This window comes from Hyperolius riggenbachi, chromosome 7 (genome assembly GCF_040937935.1).
Source record: "Hyperolius riggenbachi isolate aHypRig1 chromosome 7, aHypRig1.pri, whole genome shotgun sequence".
NCBI lineage: Eukaryota > Metazoa > Chordata > Amphibia > Anura > Hyperoliidae > Hyperolius > Hyperolius riggenbachi.
Window position 1 is genome coordinate 248,626,268 of NC_090652.1, and position 18,470 is coordinate 248,644,737.

Consider the following 18,470-nt stretch of genomic DNA (forward strand, 5'->3'; position numbering starts at 1 on the left):
CGCTCCCATGCCGCCGTCCTCAGCATTCTCAATTACCGGTACCGGGTCCCGACACTTCGGCCAGTCAGGGCCAGTCGACGCAGGCACAGTGCGCTCCCTCCGTACTGCGCAGGCACTTGCGTAAAGCAGGTACCGGTGAGATGGAGAGAGTCCCTGCGCATGCAGAAAACTGGTCGCGTCCAGCGGAAGTTACGGGACCCGGTACCGGCAACAGAGGCGGCGGTGTGGGAGCAATCCATGCAGATGGGGCTGGAGGAAGCCTTAGGTATGTATAAATCTTTTATGTTATTCGCCTCTGAGTCCCGTCTCTGGTACCCTTCAAACAAAAAACATTTATTTGGTATACCTGATACAAATCCTAAAATAAATTTGCATTGTTGTATTTACTTCCTGATTCATGGAAGCAGACATATTGTTAACAGCCTGTGCTTTCAAATGAGTTTATCTGCCATCTCAGTCATGTGACACAGGGGAGAGATTACATTACAACTTGTGATTAGACACAAATGAGGAAGAATTAAACAGGCTAAACTCTCTAAATACATACAGGGTGCATTTATCTATATTTTCCCTCTGTCCTGTGCAATAGTTCAGGTCCACTTTAATTTACTTTTTATTTTACAAATTACTGTCCTTTCAAAGCAAAAATAATCTAGATAACAGGCCTATATCACTGTGTAAGCTCTTCAAAGGGAAGGAGAATTCAATTACCTTCTGGTCAGTGTTCTTATCTTATCTGAAATGGGAAAATTCTGTTATTTGTATTTTGAGATAAGCTTGTTACTGTAGCTAAAACAAAGACCACAATCCCCTTGACACAGCACAGTTTGGCACAGTTCAGTAAAGGCACAAAGACCAGGTTAAAAAAAAAATTAGACATATAGGGACCTATTTTTGAAAAAAAAAGGTTTACATATATATTTTGGGGACCAACTATTTTTAGGCAATTTTTATTTTTGGATGTTACTGTGACGAATGTGAAGTCACCCTCCAGTTCCTGTTCCCTTTGCCGCAGTTTACCATTTAGCCTCAGACCCTGAGGGAATCCTGAAGACATGCAGCACTGCAGGCAAAATAACCTTTTGGATTGGTTGGTGAGTCCACACACAGTACAATTCGAATTTATGTACAATTGATACAATCTCATATAGAGACCAGGTCGCTGCCACTAGTTCGCAATAAATGTGCGAAAACGCAATTCCAACTCTAGCTAAATCCTGCAGGACAAAAGGGTTAATTCAACATCCTTATATGTATGTATGTATATATATATATATATATATATATATATATATATATATATATATATATATATATATAAAATGGTTATGGGAATGTTTCCCTTTGGAGACGCAAAACTCTTTGTGGAGCTTTCAGAACGAGCACATAGACGAATAATTGTTTTTTTTATATTAAAATAATGCAACTAAATACAGCAATTGAAACAGATTGTTAAAGTTAAAGAGGCACTTAAAGAGACACTGAAGCGAGAATAAATCTCGCTTCTTGTCTCATAGTCAGCAGGGGCATGTGTGCCCCTGCTAAAACCCTGCTATCCTGCGGCTAAACGAGGGTCCCTGACCCCCCACCCGCCACCCTCCCCCCTGCAAAATCTATGACCAACTTGGTCGTAGATTTTGCTGCTCTTGAGGCAGGGCTAACGGCTGCAGCCCTGCCTCTCAGCGCCGTCTATCAGCGGCGCATCGCCGCCTCTCCCCCGCCCCTCTCAGCGAAGGAAGACTGAGAGGGGTGGGGGAGAGGCGGAGATACGCGCTGACAGACGCGCGTGAGGCAGGGCTGTGGCGGTTAGCCCTGCCTTAATCCAGAAGAGGGGATGCGCTGCTCGGAGGGGATTTCGGGGGGTAAGAGACCCCCCTTTAGCCGCGGGATAGCGGCGTTTTAGCTGACTATGAGGTCTGAAGTGAGATTTATTCTCGCTTCAGACTCTCTTTAAGCCAACTAAAAAAGCATAGAGGGCTGCTATAGCAACATAGAGGGAGCTATTGTGGCTGGGAACGCAAAGAATCACTCGCGTTCCCAGCCTGTCGGGTCCTGCTGGCGAAACCGGAAGTGGTCGCCGTCGGGTCCAGGAGGATTGGAGAGAGGCTGCGAGGGCATCATACAGCTGCAGGGGGCTGAGGGAAGCCCCAGGTGAGTAAAACTCATTTTTTTAGTTGGCTTAAAGTTCACTTTAAAGCGGAACTGCAGAGACAAAAGAAACACATTGTTTCACTTACCTAGGGCTTCCCCAAGCCCCCAGCAGCCGTCCTGTCATGCGCCACTCCTCAACGAGCCTCCGTTCGCCCGCCCGCCGCCAGCTACTTTCAGTTTCGCCGCCGGGCCACTGCGCCTGCGCGGCTCTGGCCACACGTATCCTTTCTACACGTTCCCCGCTATTGCAGAGGGGAACGCGAAGAAAGGATACGCTTGGCCAGAGCCGCGCAGGCATCGACTTACAAGTCGAGGTACGGGACCGAGGAGCGGCGGGGTAACGAAGACTCCTTGAGGAGCGACGCGGGACAGGACAGCTGCTGGGGGCTTGGGGAAGCCCCAGGTAAGTGAAACAATGTGTTTATTTTAGATCCACAGTTCCGCTTTAAAAATAAAGGGAATAAAATTGGAAAAAATGATACTAGTTGTAGTCTGAGCAATATGTCAAGTTACTGTGTAACAGAAGATATCATAGTCCAATTATGGAAAGTTTTGTGGATAGTTGTCCATGGATAACAGCCAAATCCTTGATGGTATATAGGCTGGCCGGGGACTCTCTCACAGCGTGTGTGTGTGTGTGTGTGTGCGTGTGCGCGTGTGCGTGTGTGTGTCCAGCCATTTAACCCTTTCTCCGCTGGAGGGGATAGATGGTAATGGGAGATGATTCCCCTACAGTAAAAAAAACCCTCAAAACATTATTGCACAGACTCGACCACGCATAAAGCTCCTACACACTGAAAATTGCAGGAGTGACGTCAACAAAAATTCTAGAACCAGAGAAATGCAAAAAGGATAAGAAAATACAGGCAATCTTTAGGGATTTTGGAATATGAGTGAAAAAAACATCCAAAAAACACACATCTAAAACCACTTAAAATGAATGGTGGAGCGCTCCACTCCGTACCCACACACAGCACATACCATACACTCACCCCCACGCCAGTACCGGCAAGCACACACAATCCGCTGTCTTCGTGGCAGCAGGGAAAGAGGCACATGGCCTCCCTCTAGGGAACAATAAACAAACAACCATTTCCCTTAGAGCAGATGCTTTGGGCTGAAAGAGAAACACTGGCTTCTTAAATCCTGGTTTGTGCACTCATTTCTTGTGTGTTTGCATGGATGGCACCAGTGAATTCATCACAGTTACAACCTCCTTTAACATTATGAATCAAGCCAATAGTCCAATACCTGTTGAGAGTAATGCTGCTAGCCACACCTTGGGGAAAATGGTAATTAGTCAAGAAAATGCATGGTAATTAGTCAAGAAAATGCATATTAAATGAGTAACCTGTGTACAGCAAGTGAGTAGCTATGTGGCTGTTTTTTTGTAGTCTGCCTTTGTTTGGCTTGGATGGGTTAGGGCTGCATAATATTACATCATACTGGTATAATTTATTTCTCATTCTTATCTATAGAAATACCCGGTTGTTTACAATGTTGGCAAATGCCAAACAGACAATGGACCTGCAATACCAATTGTTTATGACTTTGGAAACACAAAGGAGACAGAAAAGTATTACCCTCCATCTGGAAAAGGTAATTTTTCCTTCTGATATTTAATGCTTTTAATCATTTTACTACTGTTTCTTCCCGCTTTTGTTTGTTTTTTAGTGTTTGGCAAATAAGACAATGTGCAGTCACACTGGGCATTATGGGTAATGGGCTCACTGCTGGCAAACGAGACCAAAAATTTGCATTTGCCACTGGATGTGAATACCTGATTCAAATGCGAACACACTTTCACAAATGTGTTTGAGTAGCCAATATTATTTGTTAACTTGGTATGCAACTTATCATTTAGCCTATTGTAACTGTATTTATATGATATTTTTGTTGACTTGTTTTTATTCCACAGGTGAATATGAAGCTGGATATGTTCAGTTTCGTGTCTTCAATCACGAATCTGCTGCACTGGCTCTGTGCTCAGGAATACGACCCAACGGCTGCAATTCAGAACATGTAATGTACTTATAGAACTTATTATTAAATAGATAAAATATAAATCTCACGCTGCACACTGTGATGCCTGTAAACACCCCACTCTCAATACTGGAGACAGTGGCCATTGCTAAAAAGCATATATGCAGGAGTTAGGCTTAGTTCAAACACAGGAGTTACACTTTATTGCACCACTCAAAATCATTAAAACAAAAACCAAACCCACATGGTGGGTCACTGGACACTGGACCCTTTTGCTTTAAAATGCATCAATACACTATTGCACAATAACCAGTAAAGTGCCAAGTGCTAAGAAATTAGAGCACCAATTAGAGCACTCAGACTAGCGATCAGATGACTGTTCTCATCCAATGGCATGCTCCCAATTAGTTTCTATGAGAATCTCAGCAGAGGAGCATTTGAACTATGGATTATCACCAGATAAAGTAATTGCTGAAAATATATATATATATATATATATATATATATACAGTATATATGTAATGATCTGCTCAGCTGTCGGTCCATTCTTTAGGTCTGAGTGTTGCAGGTCTCTGGAAAAGAGACCTGTCTTCGCTTTGCAACTTTCAGAGTTGCTCTGCTAGTGAGGAATTTGCATATACTTGTCATGCAAATTGGTTAGCTGCCTCCTTTGATGGCTTGCAGTATAAATACCTTTTGCTCCCAGAATTCCTGGCAGGTCATGAAGGTTTGTTCCTGCTAACTCTCCTAGAGTGTCAGCCTTGCTTGTTTGCTAAAGATTATCTTAGTGTGAGAAAACACGGAAAAGCCGCCGCGAGTACTCAAAGTAAGGCGGCTGATTCCGCGTTCAACATGGCAGTTTGCGCGCATGGGCCTGCATCCACTAGCCTGACGGAGCGCGGAGAAACTGCCGCATGCCCAGTGAACAAGGCGGCGGATTCCGCGTCCGACGCGGCGGTTTGCACGCATGGGCTTACCACTAGCAGTATGGCTGAACGCGGGGAAACCGCCGCATGCTCTGACAGAGGTGCGGCTGGCCCCGACGTACAAACCAACAGATGCATTACAACACATGTCTGGTGTGGCTGGGAGTGATAGTCCACACAGGTTCAGAAGGACGCGCGCGCGCGCTGAGAGGCAGAGCCTTTATGGCAGTCAGAAGGGTGTCAGCTGATCCAGCCGATCAGCTGACAATTCTAGCAGGTTTCATTGGTCCAGCACTTAGGGGAGGCGCTGGAGAGCGCTTGTGTATACTGTATATACTGGGTGCTGGTCATTTCTCTAGTGTCTGGCATTGCGATCACTACGTGGTAGCACTCAGACCTTGTCAGTAACTGTATATTATCTGTGTTATTATTTAGACCAGTTCCTAGGTGTTGATGACCAGGGACCTCACACCTCAGACTAGGAATTAGCCTTACCATCTAGTTATACTCAGACCAGTTCCAGGGTGTTGATGATCAAGGAGCTCACACCCAAGACTAGGCATTGTTGATTATTTGTTATGACCTTCTGCTTTCCTGACTACTCTTCTGATCTCTGATTAGGTTCTTCGCTATATCTGATACTCTGTTGCCGATCTCTGCTTGTCTTAGGATTCCGCATCTGTCTCCTGTCTCTGTCCCTGATCTGTCTGTCTGTTGCCGACCCGGCTTGCCCGACCTCGAGAGCTATCTCCTCAGTCCAGAGATAGTTCACAGACCTGTGGGTGACACCCTTCCTTGGTGTCACTCACACTCTGTCCTTCCTACTCCTAGCCTGACCCCTCCCTCGGGAGAGTCTCGGGCTTGCGGAAGGAACGTGTTACTGTGCTGTGCACCTGCTCCTCAGGTGCAGTCCTCAAAGTATTTCTGTTGCACCAAACACTCTTATTACCCAGGTGTCCAGAGGTTAGAGATATATCTGATTATCGGTGATACTGCAGATCATCAATAATCGGGTATATATCTGTATTCTCGGTGATACTGCAGATCACCGGTAATCAGACCCTCTCTGTGTTACACCAATCGTTACAGAACGCCAGACCAAACCCAAATGGACGCACTGTATAGCCATGTTGAAGTCCTGACCACTGCGGTAAACCAACTTTCCGCGGCAGTTTTGAACCAACAGACCCAGACATGTCAGATATTTGGGGCTATTCAGGAACTTCAATCAGTGCGATCTCCTCTTAGCACAGCCATACGTATGCCTGTACCTGAAAAATTTTCCGGTCACAGATCTGACTTCCGAAATTTTAGGAGTAGAGTGTTATCATACTTTGAGTTGAGACCTAATTCTTCAGGAACTATGGCCCAAAGGGTTACATTTATGAAAACTTTGTTATCAGGTGATTTTCAGACCTGGGCGTACAGTCTGCCTGATGGAGACTTGGCCCTAACCTCTGTAGAGAAATTTTTTGAAGCCATGGTTAATTTACGATGATCCAGACATTGCCTCGACTTCTGAGCGGAAGCTCAAACGGTTACGTCAAGGCAAGAGTCCGGTGGAAGATTATGCTGCTGAATTTAGGAAGTGGTCAGTATCAGCCAGGTGGGACACCTTTGCCCTTTTAGATTGTTTCTTATCAGGGTTGTCAGATGAGGTTTCCGATCTTATGTTAAGTCAGCCTGAACCTAAGTCCATCGATGAGGCCATTTCATCGGCCATCAGGATAGATCGCCGGCTGCGCTATCAGAGGCAGACCCGGGGTAGTAGCCATGTGAGAATGGTATCCCACACTGTGCCACCTGTGACTCCACCTCCTCCCGTCTCGCCTCCACCTGAGCCAATGCAGATTGGTCGGTCAAAATTGTCTCAAGTGACGGAAACGCAGGATATCAGAGCAGCTTTGTCTTTATTGTGCAGAGGGGGGTCATAGAATACAGAATTGCCCTAAGAAATCGGGAAATGCTGCTGCCTTGGGAGTAGTTGGGGGTAATACCCTAGGCGTGCAATTTTTACCCCTAGATGATAAAAGGTTGCTTCTTCCTTGTACGATTACATGGGAAGATAAATCTAAAGTCACTGAGGCCTTCGTGGATTCGGGCTCAGCAGCTAATTTTATGGATTACGAATTTGCTAAGAAATTGGGTATTCTGCTCACCCCGGTAACACCACCTATTCAAGTTACGGCAGTGGATGATTCCCCCCTGCAACGTAACCGTCCTCTGTCTCAGACACCAGAGGTGGGAGTCACTATAGGGGTGTTGCATAGGGAGAAGGTTTTTTTTTTTTGTTACACATGACAACCTCCACTATCGTCCTTGGCATGCCTTGGTTACACCTTCACTCCCCTCAGATTAATTGGGCCACTGGTCAGCTAACAAGCTGGTCAGCCCATTGCTTTCATCATTGTTTAGTGAGGGTAACCTTGGGTCAGACCAGGATTCATGTTCAGGGAGTACCGGAACAATATTCTGAATTTTCAGATGTGTTTTGTCCCAAAGCTGCAGAGAAACTACCTCCACATCGCTCTTTCGATTGCCCCATCGATCTCCGATCTGGTTGTATGCCCCCTAGAGGTCATCTCTACAATTTGTCTGGGCCAGAAAAAGTGGCCATGCGAGAGTACATCCGTGAAAACTTAGCTAAGGGTTTCATTCGCCCTTCCCGGTCGCCTGCCGGAGCAGGTTTCTTTTTGTAAAGAAAAAAGACGGAGGCCTTCGGCCATGCATTGATTACCGGGGCCTGAATAAAATTACAGTAAAAAATCGCTATCCATTGCCTTTGACAGACGATTTATTCACTCAGGTCACCAATGCTAAGATTTTCTCGAAATTGGATTTGCGGGGTGCATACAACCTGGTGCGGATTAGAGAGGGCGATGAGTGGAAGACGGCCTTTAACACACCCGATGGGCATTACGAGTACCTGGTGATGCCCTTCGGGTTGTCTAACGCCCCGGCCGTCTTTCAGGAACTCATTAATGAAGTATTCAGGGAGGTGTTGGGTAAATTTGTTCTGATATATCTGGATGATATACTAATCTTCTCATATAACCTCTCTGAGCACAGGGCTCATGTCAAATTTGTGCTGCACAAGTTAAGACAGAACATGCTTTATGCTAAATTGGAAAATGCATTTTTGAGGTAACATCTGTCACTTTTCTGGGGTACATAATTTCCACCTCGGGCCTTTCTATGGATCCTGCCAAAGTCTCTGCTGTCCTGGAATGACCCCAGCCAGTGGGACTAAAATCTCTCCAGAGATTTTTAGGATTCGCTAATTACTATAGAAGGTTCATAAAGGGGTACTCCACAGTCATAGCACCCCTCACCAGTCTCACAAAGAAAGGGGCAGATACCAACCACTGGTCACCCGAAGCTCTGGCTGCTTTCTCCACTTTGAAAGAATTGTTTTGCTCTGCACCCATTTTAAGACACGTCGACACCTCCTATCCCTTTATTGTGGAGGTGGACGCCTCGGAGGTCGGGGTAGGGGCTGTGCTGTCTCAGCATTCTGGGTTGCAGGGAAGATTACACCCGTGTGCCTATTTCTCTCGTAGGTTTTCACCAGCAGAGAAAAACTATGATATATGCAACAGGGAGCTCCTAGCCATTAAATTGGCCTTCGAAGAATGGCGTCACTGGCTAGAAGGAGCAGAACATACGATTACCGTTTACACTGATCACAAAAATTTGGAATACATTGAGGGGGCTAAGAGATTGAGTCCCCGTCAGGCTCGGTGGTCACGGTTTTTCTCGAGATTCAGATTTGTAATTACGTACACTCCGGGTAGTAAAAACATTAAAGCAGATGCTTTGTCCAGATGCTTTGAGCCAGAGACAGCACAGCCCTCAGACCCAGAGACTATTATCCCACAGAGAGTAGTGTTGGCAGCCACAGAGACCTGGAAAAACTGGATGGAGACTTTAAGTCCCTTCCAGCAGGATGTCCCTGAAGGAAAGCCTGAAGGGGTGATGTTTGTACCACTGCCATTTCGTCTCCAGATATTGCAGATGTTCCACTCCCACAAAAATGCTGGACATCCTGGGGTCACCAGAACACAGGACCTTGTTGCTAGGTGTGCTTGGTGGCCTTCATTGGCAACTGACTGCAAGGAGTATGTTAGAGAGTGTGCAGTATGTGCAAAAAGCAAACCCTCCCGTCTGGTACCTGTGGGAACGTTGCAGCCTTTGCCCACAACGAGTGAACCATGGACCCATTTGTCCATGGATTTTGTGGGTGAGCTTCCGAGGTCTGAGGGCATGTCGGTCATTTGGGTGGTAGTCGACCGTTTCAGTAAAATGGCCCATTTTGTGCCCCTGAAAGGACTCCCCTCGGCCCAGGAGTTGGCCGATCTTTTCATCATCCACATTTTCCGGCTACATGGCATTCCGGAAAACATTGTGTCAGATCGGGGCGTCCAATTTGTTTCTAAATTTTGGAGGGCATTTTGTCATCAAATGGGCATGGAACTGTCATTTTCGTCGGGCTACCACCCACAGACCAATGGTCAGACTGAGAGAATTAATCAGTCATTGGAACAGTTTCTAAGCCGTGTAAGGGAACGAGTCCAATTTGTGTAGTCTCAGGGGATTTAGGCAGATTGCAGGGACCAGTTTGGTCTCAGAAACAACAGTTCAGTCAGCAGACCAAGTTTTAAGCTGATAGCATCAGCTTTATTTACATATCTAAAACACAGGAGTACAACAAAAACAAAACATCAAAACAAACCCTAGCCTGTCCGGCTCTAACTAACATACATAGATTCCCTCTCTATGCAATAGAGAGGATCTAGCATCCAGCTCTACAAACAGTATGATTAAAGGGATACTGTAGGGGGGTCGGGGGAAAATGAGTTGAACTTACCCGGGGCTTCTAATGGTCCCCCGCAGACATCCTGTGCCCGCGCAGCCACTCACCGATGCTCCGGCTCCACCTCCGGTTCACTTCTGGAATTTCAGACTGTAAAGTCTGAAAACCACTGCACCTGCGTTGCCGTGTCCTCGATCCCGCTGATGTCACCAGGAGCATACTGCGCACACACAGACCTTACTAGGCTTGTGTTATACGCTCCTGTTGACATCAGCGGGATCGAGGACATAGCAACCCAGGCGCAGTGGTTTTCAGACTTTAAAGTCTGAAATTCCAGAAGTGAACCGGAGGCGGAGCCGGAGCATCGGTGAGTGGCTGCGCGGGCACAGGATGTCTATGGGGGACCATTAAAAGCCTCGGGTAAGTTCAACTCATTTTCCCCCGACCCCCCTACAGTATCCCTTTAAGTTTGGTTACTCACTGTGTCTGGCTCTCTCCTTACTGCAGGCAGGCAGATCCCAGGAAGAGAGAGAGACTAACACTGGAGACACCATATTTAAAGGGTTTCCCCTGAAGCCTAATGAGGCAATTAATTAGCCAGGCTTCTTCAAAAGCCTGGATAGCCTGGTGAATGGAAGTCCCACTCGCTCACTTCCATTCACTCCAGGGCCCCTTTTACCGGCTTTTCCAAAAAGCCAAATGCAGTGAAAGAACACCCTTTCACTGCTGAAATGCTTGCTGCCCTGGAGTTTTAACATGTATAAGAGAGAAATCTGGGAGAAATATACACACCTTCTACCTCTAAACCAGCATTTCTCTCACACACCCTCCCCCTCTGTTTCGACGTAGGGGTCGGAACATAACTAGCCTCAAGACAGTGTACCCGGGACAAGGCATCTGCATTTCCCAGCTGGGACCCGGGTCTATGCTCCACTGTGAACTTGTAGTTCTGAAGGGCCAGGAACCATCTTGTCACCCTTCTATTCTTTTCCCGATTTTCACACATCCATTTTAGGGGGGCGTGATCAGTAACTAATGTAAACTGGCGGCCTAACAGATAGTATCTAAGCTCCTCCAGAGCCCATTTAACTGCTAAGCATTCCTTCTCTACTGTAGCATAGTTTCTTTCATGGATGTTCAGCTTTTTACTCAGGAAAACCACAGGATGCTCTGAACCTTCTCTGATTTGGGACATTACTGCTCCCACTCCCACATCGGATGCGTCCGTCTGCACAATAAAGTTTTGTGTGAAGTCTGGGGTAATCAGCACTGGTTGGCTACATAAAGCTTTTTTAAGGGTCTGAAAGGCCTGTTCTGCCTCAGAGTTCCACTTGATCATTATAGACTTGGTCCCTTTTGTAAGGTCAGTCAGGGGGACCGCTATAGTGGCAAAATTAGCTATGAACCGTCTGTAGTAACCAGTGATTCCCAAAAAAGCTCGAACCTGTTTCTTTGTCAATGGTCTAGGCCAGTCCTGAATTGCTTGCACCTTGTTAAGCTGAGGCTTAACTAGCCCTCTGCCAATGTTATACCCCAAATATTTGGCTTCTTCCAGGCCTATGCTACATTTTTTTGGGTTGGCTGTCAGTCCAGCCATACGTATGGAGTCCAGCACGGCCTGTACCCTAGGTAGATGGGATTTCCCATCCGTGCTATGGATAACCACGTCATCCAGATACGCTGCTGCATACTGTCTATGGGGCCTTAAGATTTGGTCCATGGTACGTTGGAAGGTGGTCGGGGCCCCATGTAACCCAAATGGCAACACAACATACTGGAACAGACCTTCGGGAGTGCTGAAAGCAGTTTTCTCTTTGGCTTGGTTTGTCAGGGGGATCTGCCAATAGCCCTTGGTCAAATCTAAGGTCGTCAGATATCTGGCTGTTCCTAGTCTCTCAATTAATTCATCCACACGAGGCATAGGGTAGGCATCAAATTTTGAGACAGCATTTAATTTTCGAAAGTCATTGCAAAAGCGCCAGCTCCCATCCGGTTTAGGAATTAAGACAACTGGACTGGACCAATCGCTATGCGACTCCTCAATGACCCCCAACTCCAGCATTTTTTTTACTTCCTGAGATATGGCTTCTCGTCGAGCTTCAGGCACCCTATAAGGTTTTACGTTAACCCTTACCCCAGGTTCAGTTATGATGTCATGTTTTACCAAAAAGGTTCGACCAGGTTTCTCCGAAAAAACATCCCTATTGTTCATTACAAAGGCCTGTACTTCTTTCCTCTGAGTGTCGGACAAGGAGTCTGCCACTTTAACCTCTGGCACTAAGGGTTCTGCACTTAGGGATGAAGTTGGCTTGGTGAACAGTGACATCCTTTCTTTCCAAGGTTTGATAAGATTGACGTGGTAAACCTGCTCAGGTTTCCTTTTACCTGGCTGTCGAACCTTATAATTTACCTCGCCAATCTTCTCAAGAATTTCAAAGGGTCCTTGCCACTTTGCCAAAAATTTGCTTTCTACTGTGGGTATTAGAACTAGTACTCGATCACCAGGGGAAAAATTACGGATTTTAGCACTCCTATTATACACCCTCCGTTGGGCTTCCTGCGCCTGATGGGCGGAGCCTAGTGCACCACGTAAACGTCACATCCACACCAGCGGATGATACCGACTCTGGAGCCGTCAATACACCACTCCATGCGTGCCGCCATTGCTGATTGCGGCTTGGAGTAGCGGAACACAGCCGACAGCTGACACTGCCATTCAGGCGCTCCATGTGTGCCGCCATTGCTGACTGCGGCTTGGAATAGTGGAACACAGCCAACAGCTGACACTGCCTTCCAGGTGCAGCATTAAGGTATTGCCTCGACTGGGCATACCTCACCCCGGCCACCGCTCCAAGAGGGACCGCCTGAGCTCAACATAAGTTGGAGGGCTGTATGAGACACCGTGCAGTATCATCAAGTGGGTACCCACACAGCAAGCTACAACGGAGGTGGTAAGAGTGACTTTCTAATTGGAAGCTATCCTTTATCCCTGTGGAGATTATTGTCTATCTAATAGAATATCGCTGCTGTGCAGGTGGACTCAGTGGCCCCTATGGGAGCAGTTCTCCAAGCATCACGCACTGCAATTTAGTTGAGCAACGCTCAGGAATGAGTGGGCGCCATTGTATGGATGTATGGATGGACGTATGATGCCGGCCTAGATTAGATAGTTGCTGTCAAGGTTAGAGCATCTCATTGTTGGTACCTAGACGCTCCGCAGGTTTTTACTGGTAATTTTATGAAGCTGATTTTTGCATGCAATCAAGCTATGAAATTGTGTCATTTTTGTACTTATCAATAAATTACTACTATTTGATTTATACATCTTGAACCCTAGCCATAATTTCTTATACTATTTGCTTCCTGCGCCTGCTCCATGTGTTCTCTTACTATGGGCAGCACTGCAGTTATCCTGTCCTGCATTTGGCATATATGCTCGATGACACTTTTAAAGGGGGTGGGTTGACCCTCCCAGGTCTCCTTGGCTATGTCCAACAGGCCCCTAGGGTGTCTACCATATAACAATTCAAAAGGTGAGTATCCTGTAGAGGATTGGGGAACCTCCCTTATGGCAAACATTAGATAGGGTAATAAGTAGTCCCAATTTTTCCCATCTTTGTCAACCGCTTTCTTAAGCATATTTTTGAGGGTTTTATTAAACCTTTCCACTAACCCATCAGTCTGGGGGTGGTATACAGAAGTGCGAAGTTGGTCCACTTTGAACAATCTGCACAACTCCTTCATGACCCGGGACATAAATGGGGTACCTTGGTCAGTAAGTATTTCCTTTGGGATTCCCACCCGGCTAAAGACATGTACCAACTCTCTAGCAATGGATTTAGATGAGGTATTACGTAGAGGAATGGCCTCGGGGTATCGGGTAGCATAATCCATTATTACTAATATATGTTGGTGTCCCCGTGCAGATTTTACTATCGGGCCTACCAAATCCATTGCTATCCTTTCAAATGGTGTCTCTATCACAGGGAGAGGGACCAAAGGGCTACGAAAATGTGGCCTAGGAGCCGAATACTGGCAGTCTGGACAGGAACTACAGTATTCCTCAACTTCACCATGTAGTCCTGGCCAGAAAAACCGTTGCAAAATTCGCTCCTTTGTCTTCTCTACCCCTAAATGTCCACCCATCACATGTTTATGTGCAAGGTCAAGTACCATACGTCGGTATGGTTTCGGGACAACCAGTTGCTCTACCCGATCATTTCCCTTTTCTACTACCTGATATAACAGGTCATTTTGGAGGGCTAAGTAGGGACAAGAGGGCGTGGAGTCAGGGTTTACGGGTTTCCCATCTATAACTTTTACATTAGCCCTTGCTCTAGATAAAGTGGGATCCTTTAACTGTTCTGAAGCAAAATTATCCCTCCTAATCTCCAAATCAGGCATGTCATTCTCTTCCTCAACTGAGTCTATATGGACTTCCCCCCCTGGTATCACCTGGTCAACCTGGGGTTCCATGTCTACCTCATCAGCTTCCCCTGCTAAAACAGAGAACGGAAAATCTCTAGTAGGCCCAGCCTCCGATACACCCTCAGACACATTAGTACCGGAATCAGGGGAGCTTCCCTTTAAGCAAGATTGGTTCATAACCTTGTCTGTCTCCCACAATTTCCAAAAATGTGGGAAGTTTCTACCCAAAATGACATCGTGTGGTAAAGTGGGAACCAACCCTACGGGGTACATTAATGTCCCGTAGGCAGTTTTGATTTCCACTTCCGCAATAGAATACTCGCGAGTATCCCCATGTATACATGTAACCCCTACTTTATCATGCACATATTGAGGAGTTTCAACCAACACAGATTTCATCAGGGTAACCTGACTACCAGAATCCAACAATGCATTTACTTGTTTTCCTTCCACAACAACATTACACAGGTGCTTATTATTCCCTGTCTGTGGAAGGGCAGTACACACAATCTGAGCATACATTGACGTACGTCTATTTGTTAAGGCCATATCACACTGCATAGGTTCATCAGTTAGGCTGCAGTCTGCAGCAAAGTGTCCCAGCATATTGCACCTGAAACACCGCACTAACTCTTTATTAGGTCCTCGGCGAGGAGAGGGCCCTCCTGACACATTTTGGTACTCTCTGAGTCTAGCGCTAGTAGATTCTCCACGTTGGAGCATGCTCTTATCAGTAGTAGATCTTTTTTTCCATGCAGGAAGCTTTCCCTTGGAAACCTGGGTTCGCTCTACTTGTTGAAGGCTGAGTAGCTCCTCAGCAGAAACGTACCTCTCCACCATTTCCACAAGTTGATCCGCAGTTTTTGGCTCTGCATGGCTTACCCATTTGCGCAAAGGTGTCGGTAGAGACCTAAGGAACCGGTCCATCACTACCCTCTCCACGATCTGTGGTCCGGTTACAGTCTCCGGTTGCAGCCATTTTTTAGTTAGATGAATTAGATCATGCATCTGGGAGCGGGGAGGCTTTTCTGTTATAAACATCCACTGATGAACACGCTGGGCGTGGACTGAGAGCGTGACCCCCAGTCGGGCCAGAATCTCAGCTTTTAGTTTGTCATAATCTTTTGCGGCTACGTGTTCCAGATCAAAATAGGCTTTTTGGGGTTCCCCAGATAGAAAGGGGGCCACCAGACCCGCCCACTGCTCTCTAGGCCACTCCTCACGCTCTGCAATCCTCTCAAATGTGGAAAGGTAAGCTTCAACATCATCAATTGTAGTCAACTTTTGCAGATAGTAGCTAGCACGAATAGCACTTGACTTAGCGGTTTCTGTAGGCGGTGCTGCTGCACTCCTTGCAGCTAGCTGCTGCACCACCTCTTTGAGGAGCTCATGATCTTGACGCTGTTCCTCTCTGTTTGCAATCAGCTGTTGTTGCTGGACTCTGGTGGCCTCTTGCTGGGCAGCCGTAGCCTGTACCAGAGCCTTGACAATGTCATCCATATTGACATGCAACAAAACACTTTATAATGATGAATTGCAATTAGGTTTCTAGCCCTTAAAAAAAAAACCAAACAAAATTTTTTTTTTTTTTTAATGCCCGCAACCTCCACCACATGTAAGGGAACGAGTCCAATTTGTGTAGTCTCAGGGGATTTAGGCAGATTGCAGGGACCAGTTTGGTCTCAGAAACAACAGTTCAGTCAGCAGACCAAGTTTTAAGCTGATAGCATCAGCTTTATTTACATATCCAAAACACAGGAGTACAACAAAAACAAAACATAAAAACAAACCCTAGCCTGTCCGGCTCTAACTAACATACATAGATTCCCTCTCTATGCAATAGAGAGGATCTAGCATCCAGCTCTACAAACAGTATGATTAAGTTTGGTTACTCACTGTGTCTGGCTCTCTCCTTACTGCAGGCAGGCAGATCCCAGGAAGAGAGAGAGACTAACACTGGAGACACCATATTTAAAGGGTTTCCCCTGAAGCCTAATGAGGCAATTAATTAGCCAGGCTTCTTCAAAAGCCTGGATAGCCTGGTGAATGGAAGTCCCACCCGCTTACTTCCATTCACTCCAGGGCCCCTTTTACCGGCTTTTCCAAAAAGCCAAATGCAGTGAAAGAACACCCTTTCACTGCTGAAATGCTTGCTGCCCTGGAGTTTTAACATATATAAGAGAGAAATCTGGGAGAAATATACACACCTTCTACCTCTAACCCAGCATTTCTCTCACAGGTGTTATGTTGTGGATGCGCAAAATTATTGGGTCAAGTTCTTGCCGTTTGCAGAATTTGCACACAATAATTTGAAAAGCTCTTCCTCTGGATTTTCTCTGTTTCAGGTGGTAACTGGAAAGTTGCCTAAATTCTCCCCACTGACAGTAGCTTCCACTCCGTTTCCAGCTTTAGAGGCTTGGCAAAAGCCTTTATATCCTGAGAAACCGGGTAGGAGCTGTCCGGAGTCCACTCCTCAGGGGGGGGGGTACTGTGAGAAAATGCGGAAAAGCCGCCGCGAGTACTCAAAGTAAGGCGGCTGATTCCGCGTTCAACATGGCAGCTTGCGCGCATGGGCCTGCATCCACTAGCCTGACGGAGCGCGGAGAAACTGCCGCATGCCCAGTCAACAAGGCGGCGGATTCCGCGTCCGACGCGGCGGTTTGCACGCATGGGCTTACCACTAGCAGTATGGCTAACCCGCCGCATGCTCTGACAGCGGTGCGGCTGGCCTCGCGTTCAAACCAACAGATGCATTACAACACATGTCTGGTGTGGCTGGGAGTGATAGTCCACACAGGTTCAGAAGGACGCGCGCGCGCTGAGAGGCAGAGCCTTTGTGGCAGTCAGAAGGGTGTCAGCTGATCCAGCCGATCAGCTGACAATTCTATCAGGTTTCATTGGTCCAGCACTTAGGGGAGGCGCTGGAGAGCGCTTGTGTATATATACTGGGTGCTGGTCATTTCTCTGGTGTCTGGCGTTGCGATCACTACGTGGTAGCACTCAGACCTTGTCAGTAACTGTATATTATCTGTGTTATTATTTAGACCAGTTCCTAGGTGTTGATGACCAGGGACCTCACACCTCAGACTAGGAATTAGCCTTACCATCTAGTTATACTCAGACCAGTTCCAGGGTGTTGATGATCAAGGAGCTCACACCCAAGACTAGGCATTGTTGATTATTTGTTATGACCTTCTGCTTTCCTGACTACTCTTCTGATCTCTGATTAGGTACTTCGCTATATCTGATACACTGTTGCCGATCTCTGCTTGTCTTAGGATTCCGCATCTGTCTCCTGTCTCTGTCCCTGATCTGTCTGTCTGTTGCCGACCCGGCTTGCCCGACCTCGAGAGCTATCTCCTCAGTCCAGAGATAGCTCACAGACCTGTGGGTGACACCCTTCCTTGGTGTCACTCACACTCTGTCCTTCCTACTCCTAGCCTGACCCCTCCCTCGGGAGAGTCTCGGGCTTGCGGAAGGAACGTGTTACTGTGCTGTGCACTTGCTCCTCAGGTGCAGTCCTCAAAGTATTTCTGTTGCACCAAACACTCTTATTACCCAGGTGTCCAGAGGTTAGAGATATATCTGATTATCGGTGATACTGCAGATCATCAATAATCGGGTATATATCTGTATTCTCGGTGATACTGCAGATCACCGGTAATCAGACCCTCTCTGTGTTACACCAATCGTTACACTTAGAGTAATTCCTGGGAACTGCACTAGGCATTCCTTCTAATGCAGTCAGGTTGTATTATTTGTATTGCCTTGTTCTCCCTCTCTGTCTCGATTGCCTTGTCGCCAGCGGCGGTCAACAGGGAATCGTTCTGTCTGTCTGGGAGTGTAGGCCAGAGCTGCGGTTGCTGCTGGCTGCTCCTTCTCTCTGTCTTGTCTTGTACAAATGCTTGCTTTAGGCTCGGTGAGGTAACCGTTTAGCAAGCATTCATGCTCTCTATTTCGTGTTTGTGTTACATTGGTTAATTAGGGTGGCACGCTTATCACTGGGCGCCTAACGCGCGGTGATCGTGCTTAAACGCGTTCGCTGTTGCGAATGAGTGCGGTGTTCGCGTTTAGCTAGCGTTTGTTATTTTCCTTGATGTTCTGATTGTTCTTGCTTGCTGTGCCTTTTGCTACTCTCGTGTTCTGTCCTGCTCGGTCTTCTGGCGCTT

At 46.8% G+C, this 18,470-nt stretch overlaps 1 protein-coding gene across 2 annotated transcripts in view; it reads left to right on the top strand.

The window, feature by feature from the left end:
• The window catches only part of LOC137525815 (intelectin-1-like), a 43,673-nt gene that overhangs the window by 15,942 nt on the left and 9,261 nt on the right, over positions 1-18,470 (top strand). For both annotated transcript variants that reach the window (XM_068247022.1, XM_068247023.1), the window contains exons 6-7: positions 3,630-3,750; positions 4,070-4,173. In XM_068247022.1, coding sequence (XP_068103123.1) covers positions 3,630-3,750; positions 4,070-4,173 — 225 coding nt within the window. The remainder of the gene's footprint in view (positions 1-3,629; positions 3,751-4,069; positions 4,174-18,470) is intronic.